This window comes from Rhinatrema bivittatum, chromosome 3 (genome assembly GCF_901001135.1).
Source record: "Rhinatrema bivittatum chromosome 3, aRhiBiv1.1, whole genome shotgun sequence".
Lineage (NCBI taxonomy): Eukaryota > Metazoa > Chordata > Amphibia > Gymnophiona > Rhinatrematidae > Rhinatrema > Rhinatrema bivittatum.
Window position 1 is genome coordinate 319,165,838 of NC_042617.1, and position 25,605 is coordinate 319,191,442.

At 45.6% G+C, this 25,605-nt stretch overlaps 1 protein-coding gene across 2 annotated transcripts in view; it reads left to right on the forward strand.

The window, feature by feature from the left end:
* Positions 1-25,605, forward strand: part of LOC115087730 (CD209 antigen-like protein C) — an 85,698-nt gene that overhangs the window by 18,658 nt on the left and 41,435 nt on the right. For both annotated transcript variants that reach the window (XM_029595250.1, XM_029595251.1), the window contains 3 exons: positions 5,477-5,602; positions 16,623-16,685; positions 19,674-19,727. In XM_029595250.1, the coding sequence (XP_029451110.1) occupies positions 5,477-5,602; positions 16,623-16,685; positions 19,674-19,727 (243 nt within the window). The remainder of the gene's footprint in view (positions 1-5,476; positions 5,603-16,622; positions 16,686-19,673; positions 19,728-25,605) is intronic.

Consider the following 25,605-nt stretch of genomic DNA (forward strand, 5'->3'; position numbering starts at 1 on the left):
GGATTACAGCCTGAGGAGGAAGCAGGTCTCCTATACACAGGGCACAGGATTATAACCTGAGGAGGCAGGTCTCCTTTACACAGGGCACAGGATTACAGACTGAGGAGGGGGCAGGTCTCCTATACACAGGGCACAGGATTAGAGCCTGAGGAGGAGGCAGGTCTCCTATACACAGGGCACAGGATTACAGCTTGAGGAGGGGGCATGTCTCATTTACACAGGGCTCAGGATTACAGCCTGAGGAGGAGGCAGGTCTCATTTACACAGGGCTCAGGATTACAGCCTGAGGAGGAGGCAGGTCTCATTTACACAGGGCACAGGATTACAGCCTGAGGAGGGGGCAGGTCTCCTTTACACAAGGCTCAGGATTACAGCCTGAGGAGGAGGCAGGTCTCCTTTACACAGGACACAGGATTACAGCCTGAGGAGGGGGCGGTTCTCCTTTACACAGGGCACAGGATTACAGCCTGAGGAGGAGGCAGGTCTCCTTTACACAGGGCACAGGATTACAGCCTGAGGAGGGGGCAGGTCTCCTTTACACAGGGCACAGGATTAAAGCCTGAGGAGGAGGCAGGTCTCCTTTACACAGGGCACAGGATTAAAGCCTGAGGAGGGGGCAGGTCTCCTTTACACAGGGCAGAATATAAGGTGAAGGATGTTTTTTTTAATGAGAATTTTCCAGGGGAAACCTTAGTGACTTTATCACCTCAGAGAGCCCTCCTGACCCTTTCTGCTTGGTTTTGGTCAGATTTTTTTGGTGGTTTTCCTCTCTCTCTGGACTGTGATTCTCTTTCGGCTTTCCTGCTCCCTGCACAATCTCAGGACCCTTCCCCCAACCCTGGTATCATATCTGTCAGGAAAAGTCCTGAACCAGGTGCTTCGTGCCGTTTCTTGACAAACAACAAAAAAAACACTGTTAGCATTTTACATTTTGTTCTCTGTGCTATGGATAAGCAATACATAGAGACGAAGAGTGGAGAAGCCCTCGCCTGTCTATTCTTGCCATACACCAGTCTAACAGCGCTTCTTTAAATCACCCGAAGCCTCTTGGTCCAGAAACGGCTTCCACTGCTTTACTGCTTTTCATTGCAAGCAAGCTGCTGCCAGATCACAGTGCTAATGTTTACAATTCCCCCATCACAATCTTTATCAGGAAAATCTAAGAGAAACAGTTCCTCCACCTGATGAAGATCACCAAAGAAGAATCTTATCTTCATAGGCAAAGCTAAACCCAACATCAGGCTTCTGACACCCGATGTCTGTCCTACAGTCCAGCTCTGGGGCGGTTCTATAATGAGGCAGGGTGAGGCGACCGCCTCAGGCGGCAGAACTTTGAGGCATCAAAAAAAGTCCCTCTCAGTACGCTGTTGTGGCGTCCAACTCACACTGCCTGCCCTGCCTTAGGTTGCCAGAATTCCTGATGAAAAACCGGAAATTGTCCAGATTTTCAAGTCCTGCTCTGCCTGCAGACTGCTGCGTGCATGTGAGCGGGCCCGGAACAATCAGGTAATCGCCTGACGTGTCAGCCAATAGGGTGCTAGTTGCCTCCCTCCAGATCTGATGGTGAAAGAGGGAGCACGCTGCAGGGTCACCCGGCGGAGTCCAAGCTGTCAGCAGCTAAAGCTGGGAGGAGGCTGCAGGGCCAACAGCAGAGCGCAGACTGCCAACAGCTGAAGATGGCAGGAGGCCATAGGGTCGCTGATGGAGGCCAAACCACTGACAGTTGAAGATGGCAGGAAGCTGCAGGAACCGCCGCGCACAGTGCGACCAAAGTGAATTAAATCAGAGATCATTGGGGAGGCCAGGAAGTGTGTGTGAGAGCTTGTATGTATGTGTGTGTGAGAGAGCTTGTGTAGCGGGGGGAGCAAGTGAGAGTTTGTGTGTGAGGGGAGAGCATGTGTGTAGGGGGAGAGCATGTGAGAACTTGTGTGTGGGGGGAGAGCATATGAGAGTGAGAGCTTGCTTGTGTGTAAGGGAGAACATATGAGAGTGAGAGCTTGTAGGTGTGTGTAGGAAAGCATGTGAGAGCTTGTGTGTGTAAGAGAGCATATGAGTGAGCTTGCTTATGTGAATGGGAGAACTTGTGAGAGTGCAAGCTTATGTGTGTGGGAGAGCATGAGAGAGTGAGAGCTTGTGTGTGTGTGTATGAGACAGCTTGTAAGAGAGAGAAAGCGTGTGTGCGGGGGAGGGAGGAAGAGAAGAAAGAAGAATGAAGAATCAGAAAGAGAAGAGAGACCCTGATAAAGGAATCAGAAGACCAACAAGGGGAAAGTGGAAAAAAGAGACCTGGACCAACTGGTTGGAAAAATAAGATCAGATAACAAAGGTAAAAAAAATGTTGAGTTTTTAGCAATTGTGATATGCCAACTTTGGGAATGTGAACTATTATATTTTTTTGTATTTTGCATTTTCTTTAAAGTTCCACTTCATTTTGTTTTTTTAGGATTTTTATCTTGGTTTTGTCTACATGATTCTGTTTCTAATTTGTAGTCCCTTATTTCTGTGTTAGGTAAGGGTTAGTCTGTGTGTGACTGAGGTTTAGTTTCTCTGCAGAGATTTGTAGCAGTCCAGGTTGTACTGTTTGGCCAATAGTTGGTACATTAGTGTTCCAGGGTTGGTGTAATATGTGTATTGTTGCCTTTTCCTAGATGAGGTTGCTGCTGTTTGAATCCTGAGAATTATTGCTGTGATTCTATGGTGTGGCAAGGTTCAAGGTATCTTTTTTTATTTTTGCAGGTGTTTGTGTTACTTCACAAAATATTTGGCAGTGGAGGGAGTTTGTTTTGCTGAGTTTGGGCGGTTGTAATGTGAACTGTCCTAATTCTGCTCTGCACCTAGTCTTATGATTATGATTATTGCTGTTTTATTGTAGTTATGATGATCTCTGCCTTTTCTGGAGAGAGGATTCATGAAAGAATACATGGATATGTGTTTTATTAAATTATTGGATCTGATGTTTCTGTTATATGTTCTTTGTTTGCTTTTTACATGATATTCTACTTGTATTTATAAACTGCAATAAATATAAAATAAGTTAATATACGTTAATAAGGATTTTTTTACTGTTGGCAAGTGCTTGAAATAAAAGAACTAAACATTTTTTAAATTCACTCATGATGCATAACAGCTGTTGCAGACTACTTAGAAATCCATTGTCAGGTGCACTCTAAGGCATTATTTATCGATAAGAGTACAACTACCGTGTTTCTCCGATAATAAGACAGGTCTTATATTCTTTTTTAACTCCTAAAAAACGGTTAGGGCTTATTTTCAGGAGATGTCTTATTTTTTTCCATGATTGGTAAATGAGGACAAGGCTAAGCCCACCTCCACTTTCATTCACCAATCAGATTCAATTTTTGGCCAAACCTTTTGGTTCGGCCTTCGTTATCGGCCCGCCGTGGGAAATTTTGTTTCCCCGTGGTTCGGGCCGATTTTATTTCATCTGCCCCCCACCCCCGAAACAAAGCCCGAAACCCGGGGGGGGGGGGGCAGACGGAGGGTTGTAAAAAAAAAAAAAAAACAAAAAAAACCCTAAACCCACCCCAACCCTTCAAATTTAATTCATTGCAAACCCCTCCACCCTCCCAACCCCCCCAAACTTGCCGAAATTCCCTGGTGGTCCAGCAGGGGTCCTGGGAGCAATCTCCCGCTCTCGGGCCGTCGACTGCCAATAATCAAAATGACGCCGATGGCCGTTTGCCCTTACCATGTGACAGGCTATTGGTGCCATTGGCCGGCCTCTCTCATATGGTAGGAGCTCCTCAGGCCGTCGGCGCCATTTTGATTACTGGCAGCCAATAGCCCGAGAGTGGGAGATCGCTCCCGGGACCCCCACTGGACCACCAGAGAATTTCGGCAAGTTTTGGGGAGGTCAGGAGAGTGGGGGGGGGGGGTTTGCAATGAATTAAATTTGAAGGGCTGGGGTGGGTTTGGGAGGGGGTTTGTTTTTGTTTTTACAACCCCTGTCTGCCCCCCCTGGGTTTCGGGGCCCCCACCCAGGGACTTTCGGTAAGTCTTGGAGGGGTTGGGCAAGTCTTGGGGTGCAACCGCATGTCCACCTATAACTAGGGCTTATTTTTGGAGTAGGGCTTATATTTCAAGCCCTACTCCAAAAATCCTGAAAATCAAGCTAGGGCTTATTTTCAGGGTAGGGTTTATTATCAGGGAAACACAGTAGTACTGCCCATTCATGTTAATCTTGAGCCCACCAAAAAAAATCAGTTCTGGGTTCTTCACTGGTAAGAGAAAGAGATAGAGACCCTGCATATGTATGAGAGAGAGCAAGACCTGCATGTTTGTATGAAATTCTGCGTTTGTATGTGAGAGAGCTACCCTGTGTGTATGTGTGAGCCTACATGTGTATGAGAAAGAGAGAAAGCGAGCTTGCATATATGTGTGTGAAAGCCTGCATATGTATGAGAGTGTGTGTGTGTGTGTGTGTGTGTGTGAGAGAGAGAGTATGTGAGGGAGTGTATGAAAGAATGAATATATGTAAATGAGTGTGTGAGAGAATGAAGTGTGTGCAGCTCCCCCCAATCCACAAACATCTCATGGTGACTGGAAATTAAGAGTTCCCAGGTATGGACAGCAGGGGCTTTTTTTTTATCCTAAATAGTTTTAATTATTGGGTGTTATTTGATATATGTCCTGTTTTGAAATATTTTATTGGTGCTTGGGAAATTTAAAAAAATGTATATGATTTTAATGACTAGAAGCTATTCTATTTATCAGTAGTTTTAAAATATTCTTTTATTAGTATGGTTATACTATTATAATTGATGCTTTATGATTCTTGATTTTATTTGCTTTATAAGGAATGATGGTTCTCTTTTTCCATTGTTACACATAGTCTGGCTTCTTGGGGTTTCCATTTCAGTTTTTGTCTAATTTGTGATCCTTTATTCTGTATTTGGTGAGGATCTGTCTCTGCTCTATGTGTGTGACCAAGATGAGAGATTCTGCTAGCATGAGTGTCTGTACAGGGATCTATAGCAATCGGGTTTGTTTCATTTCCTTGGTAGGTGGTGTATTGGTATTCTGGGACCCAGTGTAATATTTACACTGGGTCCCAGAATACACTGGGCAGGCGCGGGGGGGGGGTGCGCCATCTCATCCCTTGCCTCAGGTAGCAGATTGTCTTGAGCTGCCCCTGGTCCAGCTTATTACTTAAAACCATTAGCAACCCTACTTCCTCAAAATCAATTTGTAATAATAACCAGGAGGACACCTCATCAGAACTAACTACCACATTTGTTATCCCCTGAGAAATCAAGACTATTAAAAATAACTAAATCAGAAATAAGAGAAGTCATTTCCTAACAGAATAAGACTTCATTAATGAATCCAACCATGCAGTGAGATAGGGATGGATATTAAATTCGTTATCCAGGAATGAGATATAAGGAGGCTGTGATGCATTCCCATGCTTGTGATGTCTCTCATCCGGTCTTTACCTCTTGTATGCTCTCTGCAGGTTTCCATTTGCTGGAATCTCTTCAGAGGAAAGCTGGGGACAAAAAGTCCATCACCATCCTCTTCGGCCTGCTGCTCCTCTCCTTCGTCTTGTGGATCATTCTCTTCTCTGTGATGCATTCAGATTGTAAGTCCTCCTTCTCCCTCTCATCTCTTCCTTTCTCTCTCCTCTATTGTCTCTCCCCCATTGTCTCTTTCATCCAACCCTCCCTAACTCTCCTCTACCCATCACTCCCAAACTCTCCCATCTCATTCCTTCACATCATCTCTCATCATTTTCCTGATATTTCCTCTTCTCTCCCTAATCAATCCCACATCGCTCCTTCATCTCTCTCATCTTTTCCACATATCTCCTCTTCCTCCCTCACCAATCCCCATCACACCTTCAACTCTCCCATCATCTGTTTCCTCATATCCACTCATATCCAATCTTCTCTCCCTCATCAACTCCCATCACTCCTTCATCTCTCCCATCATGTTTCCTCATATCTCCAATTCACTCTCCTCATCAATCCCCCATCATTCCTTCATTTCTCGAATCATTGTTTCCTATCTCCTCTTCTCTCCCTCATCAACTCCCATCACTCCTTCATCTCTCTCATCATCAGTTTCCTCATATCTCCAGTTCCCTCTGCTCATCTTTCCCATCACACATTTCCTCCTAGCTCCACGTCCTCTCCTTATCTCTCCCATCATCTCTTTCCTCATATTTACACTTCCCACTCATCTATCACATTATCAGGTTTCCTCACATCTCCACTTCCTCTCCTCATCCCTACCATCATGTTTCCTCATATCTCCTCTTCCTGCTTCAACCCCCTCATCACTCCTTCATCTCCCCCATCATCTGTTTCCTCATATCTCCTCACTTCTCCATCAACCCACCATCGCTCCTTCATCTCTCCCATCATGTTTCCTCATATCTCCAGTTCCCTCTCCTTATCTCTCCAATCACCCATTTCCTCCTATCTCTACTTCACTCTCATCTCTCCCATCATCTTTTCCTCATATTGCTTCCTCTCTCCCTCATAAATCCCCCATCACTCCTTCATCTCTCCCATCATCGGTTTCCTCATATAACCCCTTCTCTTCTCATCACTCTCCATTGCTGTCCCATCACTCACCCCATGTCATATTTCCCCTTCTCCCCTCATAACTCCCCCTCACTCTCCTGTTGTTCATTCATCTTTCCCTTATCACCCCCTACACTATCCCATCATGTTTCCTCTCATCTCCGTAATCATTCCTCATCGCACCCTCATCACTCTCCCATTACCCCCTCATTTCTCACATCACATTTCTTCTCATTCTTTCCCATCATCTGCAATCTGTTTCCTCATATCTCCTCTTCACTTTCTAATCAACCCCCATTGCTCCCTCATCTCGCCCATCATCAGTTAGCTCATATCTCTAGTTCCTTCTCCTCATCTCTTCCATCATTTATTTCATTTATTTATTTCAAATTTTTATATACCGGCATTCGAGACAGCAGTCACATCATGCTGGTTCACATAAAACAGGGGTGCATAGAAAACATAACTATAACAAAGGTGCTGAAAAGGCAGTTACATATAACAGGGTGATAAGAACTTGGATGAGAAGGAAGAGAAAGGATAGGTTATTAAATTACATATGTAATTACAATAATATGTAATTATTAAATTACATATGTATCATACATTACTACCTAAATCCACCTCCTATCCTCATCTCTTCCATCATCTGTTTCCTTTATCTCCACTTCCCACTCATCTCTCCCATCATCAGGTTTCCTCAGATCTCTACTTCCTCTCCTCATCTTTCCCATCCTGTTTCCTCAAACTCCTCTTCACTCATGCATGAACACCCATAGCTCCATCATCTCTTCCACCATCTGTTTCTTCACATCTCCAATTCCTTTTCCTCATCCACTCTTCATTTCCTCCTGTTTCCACTTCCCTCTTCTCATTTCTCCCCTCATCCATTTCCTCATATCTCCACTTTCCTGTCCTTATCTCTCCCATCATGTTCCATCATATCTCCACTTCCCTCTCCCATCTCTCCCATCACCTGTTTCCCCATATCTCCAGTTCCTTCTCCTCATCGCCCCATCACCTATTTCCTCATATCTCCATTTCCCTCCTCATCTCTCCCATCATCCATTTCCTCATATCTCCAGTTCCCTCTCATCTCTCCCATTACCTGTTTCTTCATATCTCCCCTTCCTTGTCATCTCTCAATCATCTGTACCCTCATATCTTCTCATCTCTCCCCTCACTCTCCCATTGCTCCTTCATCTTTCCCGTCATTGCTCTCAATCACTCTCCCATCTGTTTCTTTATATCTTCAATTCTCTCTCATCATTCAGTCATCACTCTCCCTTCTGTTTCCTCATCACTCCCTCATCTGTCCAATCATGTTTCCCCATATCTCACCTAATCACTCCCCATTGCACCCTCAACACTCTCCCATCACTCCCTCATCTCTTTCATCATATTTTCTTGTACCTCCTCTTCTCTCCCCTCTATACTCCACCATCCCTTTCCCATCACTCCCCATCTACTTCTTCATATAACCCTTTCTCTTTCTTCAACACTCTCCATCACTCCCATTATCTGTTCCCTCATATCTTTTTCTCTCATCACTCCCCCATTGCTCCATTTTCCCCATCACTCTCCCATCTGTTTCTTCATTTCTTGACTTCTCTCTCCTCATCGTTCCCTCATCTTTTCAATCATCTGATTCCTCATATCTCCACTAATCACTCCCCATTGCACACTCATCACTCCCCCATCACTCCCCTCATATCTCCACTTCTTTCCTGTCATCACTCCCCATCATTCTCCCATCACTATCTATCTCTCCTTCATCTGTTTCTTTATAGCTCCCCTTCTCTTGTATCATCATGCCTCTGTTGGTCATTCATTTTTCCCATCACTGTTACTTCATCCCTCGTCACTATCCCCATTTCTTCCCAATTACTATCCATCTCATTTTTTCTCCACTCTTTTCCTCCTTTCCCCTCATCTCTCTCCAATCTCTTCCCTTTGCTGCCCTCTCTCTCATCTTTCCATTTATCTCTCTCCATCAGTCTTACTGTATCACCTCATCTTTCAATGGGTGACCAGAGAATTCAATCAGGGTCTTGCACTTGGATTTTGCCAAATATTTTGGTTCTGTTCAATATAGAAGGCTCATAATTACATAAGAACATAAGACTTGTCATACTGGGTCCATCAAGCCCAGTATCCTGTTTCCCACAGTGGCCAAACCAGGTGACAAGTACCTGGCAGAATCCCAAGGGGTAGAGAGATTCCAAGCTGCTCATCCCAAGAATAAGCAGGGGATTTCTGCAACTCTGCCTTAATAATGGTTTATGGACTTTTCCTCCAGGAACTAAAACTGAGTGACCAAAGTGTGGGCCCCAAGGGGTTAGAAATAGAGAAGATGTTGGCAAAAAATGATTAGCTGGTCCACTCAGTCTGGCCAGGGATTCAAATGATAGACCACACAAGATAGTGGTAAATTGAGTTCACGCTGAGGAAAAGAGTGATCAAGGCAGTATCTCAGGGATCAATCCTGGGTCTAGTTCTAGTAAGTAGTATTGTAGAGAGGTTATTCATTACAGTTTCATAGCCCACAATTCCCTGAGACAATCAAAAATATCAGTATCATAACAATGATAGATTGCATCAAAATAACTAAATAAATAACCCCCCCCCCATATTAAACACCGAGAAAATAAAAACAGCAAACACAACAGTCAAAAAAATCAATAAATTGCCCCCCCCCCCCCACACACACACACACACACACAAGCTCCTCAATCATTGCAGACCCCTCAGAGAACCTTGACTAATCATGAGTACCCATTAAGTCATGAAGAGAAGGTTTGGCTTTTGGCAGATGACAGATTTACAACAGAGTGGACACGATTAAGGGACTAGTTAGAGTGAGAAGTGATCTAAGAAAGTTTGAGGAATGGCCAAGTGCTGGCAGATTCAATGCAAATAAAGTGCAGAGTCATGCATTTGGATTGCAGACATGCAAGGTAGCAATGCACAGTGAGAGAGATCTCAGGGTAATCCTAACTGAAGGTAGCAAAGCAGTGCAACAGGGCAGTAGCAGGAGGCAGAGAAATGTTAGGCTGCATAGGGAGAAATATGACCAGCAGAAAAAAGGAGGTGATAATGCCTCTGTTCAGCTCACTGGTGAAATCTCACCTGGAGTGCTGTGTCCAATACTAGAGGCCAAACCTCCAAAAAGATACAAAGAGAGAGAAACAAAATTAAGATGGTGCACAGTCTGCACAATAAGAATATGAAAGACTTGCTATGCTGAGTCAGACTGTTGCTTGTTTTATGCACTTTTTTTGTCCCTCACGCACATCTGCCAGCATAAAACAACTGGCCCCAGGGCTGTTCCCCAAGGTACCTCACTGGCCACTCTCCAGGCCGGAAAGACCGGACATGGGAAGAGAGCTGCAGGCATTGCCTTCTGCATCTTCCCTGGCCTGTATGATGCTGGGAAAGGTCTGCAGCCAAGTCCGCCCAGGCGTCAGCAGAGAATCTGTTCCATCCCTGGTCCTCCCCCACAAACTCTCCTTCTGCAGAGCCTCAGACTCTGTCACAGGACTGCCCTGCACCTCCTCTTGCGGTGACTACTGCACGCACCCACCCACCGCCTCCCTCTGTGAAGGAGCATCTTCTCACGCTGCCCCGAGCCTCTCTCTGCAACTTCACGTCTCTGAATCGATTCTGTCATCTTTAAGGACTTGAATGGCTGTACCCCCCATCCCCTTTTCCTTGTTAACTCTGGAGGAAATCTTCCAAGGTTTTGACGCCTTCAGAACCGATTAATGATGGAGCTAACCTCCCTAAATCAGTCGCCTCTGGCTAGGAGACGTTTTAGCCTCCAGACAACCGCATGCACATTCCCTCTTGTCCGTGGGAGGGAGGGGACGTTTCAGAGGCTTGGTTGGAAACTAGGGGAGGGTTCATTTTAAAAGCTGTTCATGCACTTATAGTTTAGAGTAAAAGTGACCTGGTGTTCTGTTTGGTGGCTCGAGAGATGGCCCCGTGAGCTGGCTCGCTCATCGCAGCTGCCGACTGCTGCCTCGAGCAGCTCAGGACGCCGCCACGCCGCACTCTCCCCAGCTCCACGCGCGTCCGAAGTCCTGCCATTTAACGCACCTCCTGAGGACACAGCTGTCTCCCTGCTCTATAAACTCTTTCTGGGAGGATGAACAGATGCTTCAGCCTTCGCAGGGCGCGTTGCCATCGTTTCTTCAGCCCAGCCTTGCCTCGTCTCTCCAGCCTGCCCTGCCAGTCCCTCTTGCCTCGTTCCTGTCTCTCTCCCCTCGGACTGACTTCTGGATCTGACCTTTGCCTGGACATCGACCACTCTTGCTTGTGGCCTAGCCACTGACCCTTGCCTGGCCCTGGACTCTCTTCCACTCTGTACCCTGAGAGACTGTCCTGCCGGCCCCCAGAACCCAAGGGCCCAACCTGCGGGTAAAGGTGAAGCTCCTGACCAGTTTCATCCCAGGGTACATTCGCCAGCTGCCAGTGTGGGCCTAGGGGTTCACTCCCTGGTCTGTGCCCACCACACCGCAGCAACGAGGCTCCTGCTTCCATCATACCCGAGCTCAGTGTGTGCGTATCCCGGTTTTGCACGTTTTTCCCCTCACACCAGGAGAGAATCTCTTCAGGGCTGGCATTGGGCTGATTGGCACTTTCGCATGCTTTAAATGTGCAGGCGAAAATCACATCCTCCGAAGAAGAGCTGTGACTTTAGGCAAGTGAATGTGTGCGTGTCCTCAGCAGGTAAATGCTTTTGGAAATCACCCCCATAAAGCATACAGAACTGAACTATTGATAGAAAATTTTATTTATTTATTTATTTATTTATTTTAAGTTTTTCTATACCGGCATTCGCGATGGATATCGCATCATGCCGGTTTACAATTAACAAGTGGAGAAGGAACAAAATAATAATAAATAATAATAATAATAATAAACATTAAACAAGTGAAGACAAAAGATTGCAGTTACAATAAAACAAGGGAGTTACACAACTTGGAACAGAGAGAGAAGCTAGGATTTTAAACATAGATAACAAATATGCCAATTACGGCATTTGTAACATTAGTGGATTACCCTATTGAAGTGGAGTTAATTATTGCCATGTTGATGAAAAGTCTAGGCAAATTGGTTAATGGTGTATTAAGGTTCAGTTTAGGTCTGGAAAGGCTTTAATGAATAGCCATGTTTTAGGTCTTTTCCTAAAAGTAGGAAGGCAGGGTTCCTGTCGCAAATCTGACGGGATGGAGTTCCATAGTGTTGGTCCTGCCGTGGAGAACGCCCTGTCTCTGGCGGTTATGTGCCGAGTGGCTTTGGAGGGTGGTACGTGTAGAGATTTTGCAATCAGAACCGCGTCTACCATGCAGCAACGCGGCTTAGTAAATGACCCACCAATTTAGTCAGCCAGCACCGGCCACCTAACCCACCTCCACATGGCCACTCACTCTTTCAGTGGCAAAATGTTTAATGTCAGAGGTTTCCTCTAGCAACTCACAGCATGAGCCAGCTAAGCGCTTTCAAAGGGCACCTTCTACATTCACTCTGTGCCCGGCTCATCTACCAGTCTTCTGTACAGATGTATCAAAAGCCTTCCTGAAGCCCAGACAGGCCACATCTAGTGCCACCTTCCCAATCCACCACACTCGTCACCTCATTCTGAAATGCAGTTCCTCCTTGTCGGACAGGATCTGCCATGAAACTGTGCTGTCTGGAGTCCTGTTACCTGCTCGCTTCTAGGCACAGCCCTGCCCCTCTGCTCGCCCCTCCTAGGGCCGCACTGTATTTATTTATTTAAAAACTCAGATTGCGCCATTCTCGACAATGTTGTACAATGCAGATTACAACTAAAGAAAACCATTTAACAATGATTCCAGGGTTAGACAATACATATACTTTACTATCAAAGCAGATAAACTGTCCGCGCCTCTACCCCTAGCATCATGTTCCGACTTATATTCTCAATCAGTTCTCAAGACAGTACTCCCCTGAAACAAGACAGCTTTCGGCCACTCACAAAACTTCATAATACCAGTTTCCTTTCTAAGGGGAAGTGGCTGCTTATTCCACATTACCAAGCTGGCAACTGAAAAGGCCTGGACCCTAGCCAATGGTAAATGGCGTTCTTTAATTCCTGCTAGCATGCCCTGACTCAAAGAACCACAAGGCCCGTGTTGGTGCATGCGGTTATAATGAGGACACAAATATTCTGGAGCCCTCCCCCGCAACTCCGTGAACACCAGCACCACCAGCCTGAACCTCAGTCTAAAGGCAGCACATGAAGTGCCGTTAGGAGAGGGGTAAATGCTTCCTTCTTCCTCGCCCCACCGTGGGCAGCGGCATTTGGGACTACTGAGGACTAGAAGTACATGTGCTCTCTTCCAGGCTCCTGGGATGGCCCCCTGTCTCCAGAGATGGAGCTGACCAGAGCTGTGAGGGGCGCGGATTTCAGGTCACTGAGGTTTAGTCCATCTCATTTCTGTAAGCCTTTCAATACCTCCTCTTCTGTAAGCAGGTCTGCGATCCTTTCACAGTTATTCATGGTCCTTTATCCTGCCTTAGGCACGTCGGCTTCTCAGGGCCGGCGCAAGGATTTTAGGCACCCTGGGTGAACCTTCTGCCTTGCCAAAAAAACAACAAAGGGACAAACCTTTTACTGTGGAAAGAATTTATTAAAAAGCCCGACTCCGGCCGAGTTTCGCCAATTAAGGCTGCGTCAGGGGCTAAAAATTAAAAACCAAAAAAAAATTCTTAAAATAACACAAAATCTATTAAGTGTTATTACCTCAGGTCACAATTGAAGGCTATATGAAATCACATATTCTATGTTGTAAAAATCCACATAAATTTATTCACAATCAAAAAATATATATATATAATTTTTCATATCAATCCAAAACATTTTTTTACACATAATCAAGAAAAAGGCATTTCCTATCAGGATTGGAGATGAATCCAAATTTCATATCTATAAGCTTCACATAAGTACTATTTATTATCCTAAAATTAAAAACACAAATAATATATAAGAAAAAGTGATTACCTTAGTGCTGCAAGAAACTCTCACTGCTGCATAAGCTGGTATATCTAATAAATATCTAATATTTATATCTAAATATCTAATAAATATCTAATATCTCACTGCTGCATAAGCTGGTATATCAGTCTAGGCCCGGATCTTGTGCCGGCACCAATTTTGAAAATATAGAAACTATTGAAACTTAAACAAGAAAAATGGCATGAATATTGCGTTTGAAATGCTACAAAAAGTGTTTCTTGTAAACAAAATAAACCCACTATATTTATCAGCTGCATTTCTAAAATATCTACTATAAAAAGCTGTATTGAAATATACATTAATGTATTATTTATATTATTAATCCGACTATACTTCTACAGCCAAGCCCAAAATTATTCAATGCTGTATAACTCAAAACAGCCTACTCATTCAAACAGTTTTTTCTGGGAATAAAGCTTATATTATGCTCTCTTTGGGATGCTGTTTATATTGTTATAGAACACTGGCTATAACTATCATGTTGGTGCAACTTTTTAGACCACTTTTATAGCAGATATTTTAGAAATGCAGCTGATAAATATAGTGGGTTTATTTTGTTTACAAGAAACACTTTTTGTAGCATTTCAAACGCAATATTCATGCCATTTTTCTTGTTTAAGTTTCAATAGTTTCTATATTTTCAAAATTGGTGCCGGCACAAGATCCGGGCCTAGACTGATATACCAGCTTATGCAGCAGTGAGATATTAGATATTTATTAGATATTTAGATATAAATATTAGATATTTATTAGATATACCAGCTTACGCAGCAGTGAGAGTTTCTTGCAGCACTAAGGTAATCACTTTTTCTTATATATTATTTGTGTTTTTAATTTTAGGATAATAAATAGTACTTATGTGAAGCTTATAGATATGAAATTTGGATTCATCTCTAATCCTGATAGGAAATGCCTTTTTCTTGATTATGTATAAAAAAAAAATTTTTTTTGATTGATATGAAAAATTATATATATATATTTTTTGATTGTGTATAAATTTATGTGGAATTTTACAACATAGAATATGTGATTTCATATAGCCTTCAATTGTGACCTGAGGTAATAACACTTAATAGATTTTGTGTTATTTTAAGAATTTTTTTTGGTTTTTAATTTTTAGCCCCTGATGCAGCCTTAATTGGCGAAACTCGGCCAGAGTCGGGCTTGTTAATAAATTCTTTCCACGGTAAAAATTTGTCCCTTTGTTGTTTTTTGCCTTGGCTACGTAGGACCGCCTACCGATTTGTTTTATTGGACCTTCCCTTCTGCCTTGCGCCAGCCTCTGTGTACCTGAAATAACTTAGCAGCTTGAACTGACAACAAAGACCTAAGTATCTATGTTTTTGTCCAAACTATTGGACAGCTTGTCCAGAGGCCGCAGTCCTTGGTAAAGCAGGTTCTGGAGACGAAGAGCGTCTTTCTGTACAAGATGAACCTCTATCTCAGCTGCAGGTGTAAATATTCAGCGTGCAGCTCGGCCCCTTCCACCACACTTTCTTCCCCCTCCAGCCAGTCCTGCGCTCTGCTGGAGCTCTCACTCTACCAATCGCTGTCCGGTGCTCTGGGGCTCTGTCAGTGCTTCCTATTACTGGAGAGCCGCACTCTGGAGGGCTACTCGGGTGAACAGTGTGCACTTCGGCCCCTTCCTTTCTCCCACACTTTCTTCCCCCTCCATCCGGTCCTGCTCTCTGCTGCTGCAGCAGCTCACACTCTACCGATCGCTGTCCGGTCCTCCAGGGCTCTGTTAGCACTTCCTATTACCGGAGAGCCGCAGTCTGGAGGGATGGCCCGGGCGAACAGCATGCATCTCGGCCCCTTCCCTTCCCCCACACTTTCTTCCCCCACCAGCCAGTCCTGCCCTCTGCTGGAGCTCACACTTTACCAATCGCTTTCCGGTGCTCTGTCTGCACTTCCTATTACTGGAAAGCCACACTCTGGAGGGGTGCCTGGGCAATCGGAAGTCGGGGAGTGAGAGGGAGAGAGAAGAAAAGCAGCTGAGGAGAGCGAGTCCTCGCAAACACTAAAGCCTCCCCATCCCTGCACTTCATGGGCAAAGTGTGCAAACAACAGACGTACCGGCAGTATCTGCAGGCTAAGATGTAGTGCACTGACTCGTTTTTTGCCCCAGATCACAGACAAGGGTTTCATGCACGCTGCCAGTTTTCCCGGCTCGAATTAGGGTGCCTGGGCCGCTCTTCGGCGCCCCCTAATGTTCGCCACTATTGGCCACCGCATGGTGCCCCTGATAGGATGCGACGGCCCTGAGCCTTCTCCTTCTCCTGTGCAGGCCTGCAAGTCCCGGCACTCAGAAGCACAACTTCCTCCCCCCTCCCCCCCCCCCCCCCCCCCCCCCCCCCCGATTACTCCCAGACACTACCACAGGGTGGGCAACGCCGCAAGCCAGTCCTGAGAGACGTTTGCATGCACACTCCCTTCACTGCCTGCAAATCTATTTCATGCAAGCTCATTAGTCCTGTTCTAAAACCCAGACCTGTTTGGGTCCCTGGAGAACCAGGCTGGCCTGCCGCTGGCCTAGCAGACTGAATTCACCCCTTCTCAGGATTTGTCTGCTATCCCTTGCAGGGGGGAACCCCACCACCCCCATTAACCTTAGGCTCTGCTCTGGGGGCTTCTGCACCAGTGCTGTACTGCTGGCATTAGTAGGGAAGCAGCTTGTCTGTGGCACTCTCCTCACTTGGCCTGCCCCAGGGCTCAGAATTTGGCAGGCTTCTGCACGATTTTGCTAGAGACTTAGACACCTTAAGGACCCGAAGTGCTGACGAGGGTGGAATAGATGAGGAAGTTAAAATAATGCTTCCATTGATTACAAGACCTGTTCAAGACCATTACCTACACAGGGGGTGGGGGTGGGGGGGGGGGGGAGACACGCTGGCAGTGTTCAATTGTACAAGAAGATACAATCTGACTGAAATTGCATTTTTTTCTGCAATGGAAAGGAACTGAAGCTTCTGGAAGAATGTCCTCAGTATGACAGCCTATCACAATTTCTTCCTCTCTCTCTTTCGTTCCAGATTCCAAGATGTCCTCGGAGATGAAAAGAGAACAGGCTGACCTCTCAGAGCTTACCACCAAATGTAGGTGTCCCCTCCCGGTCCCTCCCGTTAGGGGTGACTTGCCAGCCACAGTGAGAGAGTAGATGAGGGCAGACAGAGGGAGTGAAAGTTGGGCCTGATCATGTCTCTAGCACTGTCCTCTCCTCCCATCCCAAGCAGAACTCTGTCAGGGTCCTGCTTTCCAGGCATCCAGCACCCTCTCAGCCATTGCCTCTGGGCAGGGGCAGATTGGCCTATTGGGGGATCGGGCTTCCCCCGGTGGGCCGGTCTAGCTGGTCATGTGGTCTCGACCGCGTGGCTCTTCCTCAGCCCAGCCTCAGCGCCTCCCAGCCAGCCCACGCCAGAGACCAAGCCAGCGGGGGCCGAAGAAATTAAAATCGAAGCCGACGGGGGCCAAAGAAAAGAAGATGGGCGCCTCCCAGCCAGCCTCAAGCGGGGGCTGGCTGGGCGGCACCCATCTTCCTTTTTCCGGCCCCCGCCAGCTTGGCCTCCAGCAGGGACCTGCTGGGAGGCGCCCATCTTCTTTTCTTCGGCCTCCGCCGGCCTCGATTTTAATTTCTTTGGCCCCCGCCGGAGACCAAGCCAGCGGGGGCTGAAGAAATGAAAATCGAGGCCGGAGGGGGCCGAAGAAGTGAACACCAGTGCTGCTAACCACCGCCGGAGACAGCTGTTCAGCTGGAGGCCTTAGATTGGAAGGGTGCATCTGTGTGTATGTGAGAAAGGAATGGTGCTTCTGTGTGTGTGTGTGTGTGTGTGTGTGTGTGTGTGTGTGTGTGTGTATGAGAGAAAGGAATGGTGCTTCTGTGTGTGTGTGTGTGTGTGTGTATGTGAGAAAGGAATGGTGCTTCTGTGTGTGTGTGTATGTGAGAAAGGAATGGTGTTTCTGTGTGTGTGTGTGTGTTTGTGTGTATGTGAGAAAGGAATGGTGCTTCTGTGTGTGTTTGTGTGTACGTGAGAAAGGAATGGTGCTTCTGTGTGTGACAGGGAAGGTGCTTCTGTGTGTGAGGCAGGGAGAGTACTTCTGTTTGTGTACGGTGTATATGTGAGTCAGGGAGGGTGCTTGTGTGAGTCAATGTGTGTGTGCGAGAGAGAGATGGAGCATGTTTTTGGCTGGCTTGTGGCTGTGAGAGAGAGGGCATGTGTGTGATTGAGCCTGTTTGTAAGTGAGATAGAACATGTGTGTGATTGAGAGCTTGTGTGTAAGTGAAATAGAGAGAGCATGTGTGTGATTGAAATCCTGTGTGTAAGAGGGAGCGAGAGCATTGTGTGATTGAGAGAGAATGGCCAGAGAGGTGAAGTGTGTATGTGTGAGACTGATCAGGGAGATGACTGGTATGTGTGTGCTTGTGTGTGTGTGTGTGTGTGTGTGTGTATGTGTGTGTGAGAGAGAGACTGGTTGTGGAGATGATTGGTGTGTAAGAGACAGAAACTGGTCTTGAGGGTATGACTGGTGTGTGTGTGTGTGTGTGTGTGTGTGTGTGAGAGAGAGAGAGAGAGAGAGAAGAGACTGGTTGTGGTCCCTAAGGAAGAGGACTGTGAGGACAGCTTCAGCAGCTACTGCTGCGTCTGCTGTGGCCTGCAAGGGAAAGGAGTAGGAGAACTGCTGGAGAGGGTAACTGGGGATGGGTTACTGATGGTCAGACTGGTTGGGCCACTTTGAATTTTATCTGCTGTAATTTCCTATGTTGCTATGCAACAAAGAAAGATTCTGACCAAGCCTTTCTTCTACAGCAGATATCTTGATTTTATTGATTTTATTGATTAATGACCTATGTGTAGGTTTGTTGTTGATTTTATGCTGTAATATCCCTATTGTCTAATGAATATATTATTTCTATGTCTTTTACTTGTTTTATATGAATACATTTTATTTTTTATGTATATTTTATTGTACATTGTTTCGGCCTTTTTGTGGGAAGCGATTAATAAATTCTATAAATGAAATGAAAATGAAAGATTGTCCTTGATAAGGAGAAATTTTGCAGGTCGTACACTCTACGACTGACAACTGAGATATATCCTTAGCAGTGTGGACAGGAAAGGGCCAGTTGGTCTTTTTCCACTGTCTTATATTACATTACTATGAATTACTGTAGGACACTTTGTGCACCTGACGTGTCCATCTCTGTCCTTTTTCATTAGCACATTTTACACAGGCAAAATTCCAAAGTTAGGAAACTTATGACTGTATTTTTCTGCTGCAGACTTTTATGCACTTCAATAGTCCATACATGAAAAGGAAAAAGAAAACAGCAAGAAAATTTGGCAGCAAGACTGTATACACATAGTCCACAGTCTCCATTCCTCCCCCCAACAAACACATAAACACACACTCCTAATGGCAGCTGCAGCACACGCACACACACACACACACACACTCACACAATACACCTCCCCACGATACACACAAACAACCCCAATGGTAGCTGGAGCACACTAATGTAGACACACAGCCTACACTCCCACGCACACATCACATACCCCTCCAAACACGCATAGACTCCCTTCCTTCACACACACACTCTTCAAATACACACATACATTCCTCACATCTCTCCTCTCACACACACACATTCATGGTTCAAAACATAAGTTGGCTCCAAGTTTCAGATGAAGAGGATCTGACCTAATGCACTGCCACTCTCCTCCTTTCAGCTTAATCACTGGCGGACAGAATGGGGAAGGGAGGTTCAGAAAGGTCTGGGGTTGTCATTTGGGGAACTGAGAAGGAATAAAAGGGGCATGAGTTAGGGATTGTCTTTAAGTTGGGGAATGGAGTAGCTGAGGTGATGAGAGTCCCTTAAAATAACTGCTGGAGGTAAAGACTGTCTTTGGAAACTGTAGGCGCTCCATGGAAGCATCTTTCCAATCTTAGACAATTCTAACTGAGTTCTTGTTTTTAAGTTAAAGCCATAGCAGGTTGGCTCTTGCTTGCCCTGTAACTGGGATTTGGGGGCTATAAAAGTTGTTGCTGTAGCGGCTCACCTCAAGTTATTGCTTCTGTCTCAGACTTCCAGATGCTGTCGGTGCTGAAAGGGTTCAAGAAGGACTCGGCAGCAAACGGTATGTCCTGTTTCTTGTTGGGATGTGCAGTCGCTTCTTTTTTCTCCTTTCTGTCATTCTGTGCTCATTATCTGCCAGTAGCACACACTAAAAGCAAAATAAAAATGAAATAAAAACACAAAATATAAACAAAAAAGGAAATAAAACCAGATGTTTTCTGTATGCGCATACCCCTCTCGACTTTCTGAGCGTATTTTACTTATTTATTTAAAAAATGTATAGGCTGCTCAATCTGAGGTTCTTGGCAGTTTTCAAATATCACCTACATAAACATTTATTATAATTATAAAACAGAAAAACATCTTAAATCACACACAAAGTATTAACAAACATGTTCAGGTCCAGCAATAATTCATACTTGTTGAAATGATCTTAATAAAAGCGAACTGGAATAAGAGTCTTCAAGTGTCCAGGCGCCTGAGACCCCCTGCACCGTGCCTGCAGAGACAGACACTGCTATGTAACCAGTTGGGGTGCTCAAGCAATCCAGTGCCATGAGAGCTTTCCCTGTAGGGAGAGAGTGCCTGTTCCAGACGTCTTCTATAGATTTCAGGTGGGGCTCGCATCAATGAAAACATGTCAGGCAGCTCTTATGTTCATAAGAGTCTCTTGGCATTCTATCACTGTAAATCCGGGGCTGACTGCAATGGACTGTGTGCTGTGAAGGTGCTTCTACATCACTGTGAGCTTTGGAAAGACTTTAAATAATAATAAAAGTTGGTTTACCCCAGAAAACTCCACCCCTTTACCCTCCCCTCCACAAACCAGGGGGAAGCTGCCCAAGGGGCTATAATAACTACCTCTCAGGTATTCTCTTTCTCATGGAGAGGAGGAGGTGAGACAAACTGGCTTTTATTATTATTCAGATTATCTTTTCAAAACTCACATAGTGTAAAAATGTATTCAGAGTCAATCCTTACCTATAAGGATTACAAACAAAAAGACGATCCTCACTGGCCAACAACAAGGTTTTTTTCTATGGTTGAAGTAGGCTTTCATGAGTCTTCTCAGGTTTGGGTCAGGCACAAAGAGAGGCATCTGGGGATCTAGGGAAGGAAACAGACTTTCCTGTAACTCCTTGACGAGAAAGGGGACTAGGGGAGAAGGCAGGCCTTCTTGTGACTTCTCAGGGGCTAGGGAGAGAGGCAGATCTTGATCATAGGACAAGTAGCTTGCCATGGTTCTCTAGTTTAGAGGCTTCAAGAGAGACATTACAGTTCTTGAAACAGATGACAAAAGTGTGAGTCACCTGATAATTTAGCATTTATATCTTCCTAACAGGCCGATACAGTAAAAACGCGGGAGAGCACTCTCCTATGCACGTGATACAGTATCTTAATTTATTTAAATTAGGCCTGGCGCATCCCTAGCGCCTCTTTTTTGATGGAAGCGGCGGCTGTCAGCGGGTTTGACAGTCGATGCTCAATTTTGCCAGCGTCAGTTCTCAAGCTCGCTGACAGCCACGGGCTCAGAAACTGGACGCCGGCTCCATCGGAGCGCACTGTACTGTATCGGCCCATAAGTTAGGAAGCTAATAACTTGAGACAGACAGAACTAGGAAACAAATTTCTGTTCAGTAAGATAAAGATGGGAAACTCACTAGCTCTTATAGTCTTCTGACCAGTAATGTGTCACCCTCTTGTGAGCAATTCACCAATTTTTTTTTAATGAGAAAATTTCCCGGTTAACCATGAATCTTGACCCATTTTGAGTTCTGTTCAGTTCACAGCACAGTAGAGTTGCTGCAGGTGTGTTCTGAGGTCTTTTGCAGATAATTTGATTCTGGTGTTCAGTTTCTGCTGGATCTTTCTTGACATCCTGCAGCATTGACACCTAAAACATCAGATTTTGCTGCCATGCTTGGTGGAGTTGGGCAAAAGGAAGGACAGAGAGGACAGGAAAGGAGGAGGAGTAGCACTTTATGTCAGAAGCAATATCCAAGCAATTCAAATATAAAGGATGTGGTGTAGGGAAGAAGCATTATGGGCTAGCTTAAAAAAAGATGATGATGCTTCCATTTACAATGGTGTGGTCTATAGACCTCTAATTCAGACAGAAAAGCTGGACAAAGATCTGATCAAAGATATCAAAAATATGGAAAAGAAGAGAGAAGTGTTGCTCGTTGGAGATTTTAATCTGCTGGATGTAGACTGGAGAATCCCTTCTGCGGAATCTGCGAGAAGTAGAGAGACAGTGGATGCCCTGCAAGGGGCTCTGCTCAAACAAATGGTAATGGAACCCAAGAGGGGGGTGTGATACTCGACCTGGTCCTCACAATGTTACGCACCCCACCCTTGGCCATCCCGTGGGCCTGCTCACTTTCATGGTCCCATAGCAGGAACCCAGGACGACCTCCCTCGCGGTAGTAGCCAGTCCTGCCAGGCCCCGGCATCCTGCGGCGACAGTTGCCGGGCCTTCCACTGCGCGCCAGGCCTCACGCCAAGGCTCGGCGTCCTCAGCCATGTTAACCATGTCCGTACGCGCGCGTGGACTGCCCGGACTCATGTAGGGCCAAGGGTGGGTCCTAGCTCCGCAGCGCGCCCTGATTGACCCCCTCGATATAGGAAGTTCCCTTCTCTACTTCCTTGCCTTGGCAATCGGGTCAGTTTGTTCTAAGATTGCCGCCTGCCTCAAAGACCACAACCTGTTCCTGACCTGCCTGCCTGCCTGCCACCTGCCTCAAAGACCTCAGTTTGCTCCTGACCTCCCTGCCTGCCTGCCGTCTGCCTCAAGACCTCAGCCTGCCTTTGACCTCGTCTGACCTCCGGTACCTGACCCTTGCTTCGCTGACCATTCCTCAGTCTGACCTCTGGATCTTGACTTTTCCCTGCCTGACTTCGTCTCCAGATCCTGACTCTGTTCCTCACCTTGTCATCACCAATTCTGTTCTGGTTCTCCTTGTTCCAACCAGCAGCCACCTGTGAACCAGATCGCGCTCCCCCTGTCTCCATGGGCATGCCGGACTTTCATTCTATTAGGAGACCCCGCGAGGCCCACCTAAGTCCAAGCGGCCCAGGTCCCTACGGGCTCCTCCCAGGAAGACCTTGGACTTCTACTGGTGAAGCTCTTCCCAGCCTCTGTCTCTTCTAGTGCTCTGCCCCCCTGGGGGCAGCTACCTCCTGTTCCCTTTCAGGAGGCTTTCCATCTCTGCCCCAGGACAAGGGTCCACCCCCGAGCGCAAAACACAAATGGGGATAATGTCTATAATGTCCAGACAGGTGCCCACCTGAGTTAAAGTGATCATTAGATGGTATGGTTTGATATTGCAAATAAAATACAAAGAAGTAACACAAAGACCCGAGTTTTGAATTTATACAGGCTTTGACAAAATGGGGATGTACCTGGTGGAAGAACTAGAAGACTGGGAGAAAATTGGTGAGGTGGAACAACAGTGAGCCAAATTAAAAGGAGCTATTACAAAGGCAACAAATCCATATGTTGGAAAAGTAATCAAATATAAGAGGAAAAAGAAACCAATTTGGTTCTCAAAGGAGGTGACTGAAAAAATAAAAGCAAAAAGATCAGTGTTCAGGAAGTATAAAGGATCCCAAAAAGAGGAACACAGGAAGGAATACCTGGTGAAACTGAAGGAGATGAAGAAAGAAATCAGAAAAGCAAAATGTCACACGGAAGAAAGGATTGCCCAAGAAATAAAGAGAGTTAACAAAACATTTTTCAGATATATATAAAAGAAAGAAGGAAAGCCCGAAGTGGTATAGTGATATTTAAAGGTGACAAGGACCTATGTGCTGAGACAAACAAGGAAATGGCAGAAATATTAAACAAATACTTCACTTCTGTGTTTACTAAAGAAGACCCTAGAGAAGGACCATTGCTGGTTGACAAGACCATAGAAGGGAATGGGCTAGACACAACTCCTTTTACAGAAGAGTATGTATGGGAAGAGCTAGGAAAACTGAATGTGGGCAAGACCATGGGGCCAGATGAGGTACATCTCAGGATACTATGAGAATTCAGAGATGCCTTGGCAGGTACACTAAATGACCTGTTCAATAGATCCCTGGAAACAGGAGTGGTGCCATGAGATTGGAGAAGAGTGGTTGTGGTCCCTCTTCATAAGAGTGGTAGCAGAGAAGAGGCTGGAAATTACAGGCCGGTTAGCCTCGCTTTGGTGGTGGGAAAATTAATGGAGATGCTGCTGAAACAAAGGATACTGTACTATCTACAATCCAGTAAGTTGCTGGACCCGAGGCAGCATGGATTCACCAGAGGGAAGATCCTGTCAGACAAATCTGATTGATTTAGTTTGATTGGGTGAATAGAGAATTGGATCGAGGAAGTGCACTCGATGTCATCTATTTGGATTTCAGCAAAGCTTTTGATACGGTTCCACATAGGTGGCTTGTGAACAAAAAATGAGAAGCTTCGGAATGAGCGCCAAGGTAGTAGCATGGTTTACAAACTGGTTGACTGACATTAGATAGCGTGTAATGGTAAATGGAACCTAGTCTGAAGAAAGAGCCGTGTTAAGTGGAGTGCCATAGGGATTGGTATTGGGACCAGTTCTGTTCAATATCTTTGTGAGCGACATTGCGGAAGGAATAGAAGGTAAAGTTTGTCTATTTGCAGGTGATACCAAGATCTGCAACAGACTGGACACATCTGAAGGAGTAGAAAGAATGAAAAGTGATTTAAGAAAGCTTGAAGAGTGGTCAAAGATTTGGGAGCCTGGATTCAATGCCAAGATCTGCAGAATCATGCAATGGGGTGCAGCAATCCAAATGAGCTTTATATGATGGGAGGAGAAAGATTGATGTGCATGGACCAAGAGAGGGACCTTGGGGTGATAGTTTCTAGTGATCTGAAGGCAGCAAAGCAATGTGACAAGATGATAGCTAAAGCCAGAAGAAGGCTGGGCTGCATAGAGAGAGGAATAACCAGTAGGAAAAAGAAGGTGACGATCCCCTTGTACAGGTCCTTGGTGAGGCCTCACCTGGAGTACCTCAAAAAGGGACAGAGACAGGATGGAGGCAGTCCAGAGAAGAGAGACAAAAATGGTGTGGGGTCAGTATTTGAAGACCTATGAGGAGAGGCTGAAGGATATGAATATGTACACCCTGGAAGAGAGGAGGCGCAGGGGTGATATGATACAGACATTCAGATACCTGAAAGGTTTTAATGATGTGCAAATATCAAACCTTTTCCATTGGAAAGAAATCAGTAGAACTAGGGGTCATGAAATGAAACTCCAGGGAGGATGCCTCAGAACCAACATCAGAAAATATTTCTTCATGGAGAAGGGTGGTGGATGCCTGGACGGCCATTCCAGAGGAGGTGGTGAAAACCAAAACAGTGAAAGAATTCGAAAGGGCAAGGGATAAATACTGCGGATCCCTAGAGGCTAAAGGATGGAAATGAAGAAAAGATGGCATGGAGTAATTTGTTGGTGAGGCAGTTATTATCCTTAACCAATAAGCTTTAATGCTGTTGATGCAACACCATCATTGCTCTCTGCTTCAACGGCAGGGGGAAAAGGGGGAATTGGATTCATTCAGCAACCGATGGCCCTGAGTTTTGAGTTCTGGTAAAACAAGTATGGGGGTAACTTGCTGAGGCGGCGGTTACTACCCTTAACCAATAAGACTGATACTTTGATGCAACTCAAACATTGCTCTCTGCTTCAAAAGCAAGGCATAATAGGGAATTGGATTCAACAGCAATCAAAAAGGGCTAGTGTGGGAAACTGATAAGCATGGGGGTAATGGGGAATTGAATTCAAACAGCAACCAATGAGGGCCCTGACTTTTATGGTTTGGGAAACAGATAAGCATGGGGTAACCTACATGGCACAGCAGATACTACCATAAGCTTACTGGGAAGACTGGATGGACCATTTGGTCCTTTTCTGCCATCATTT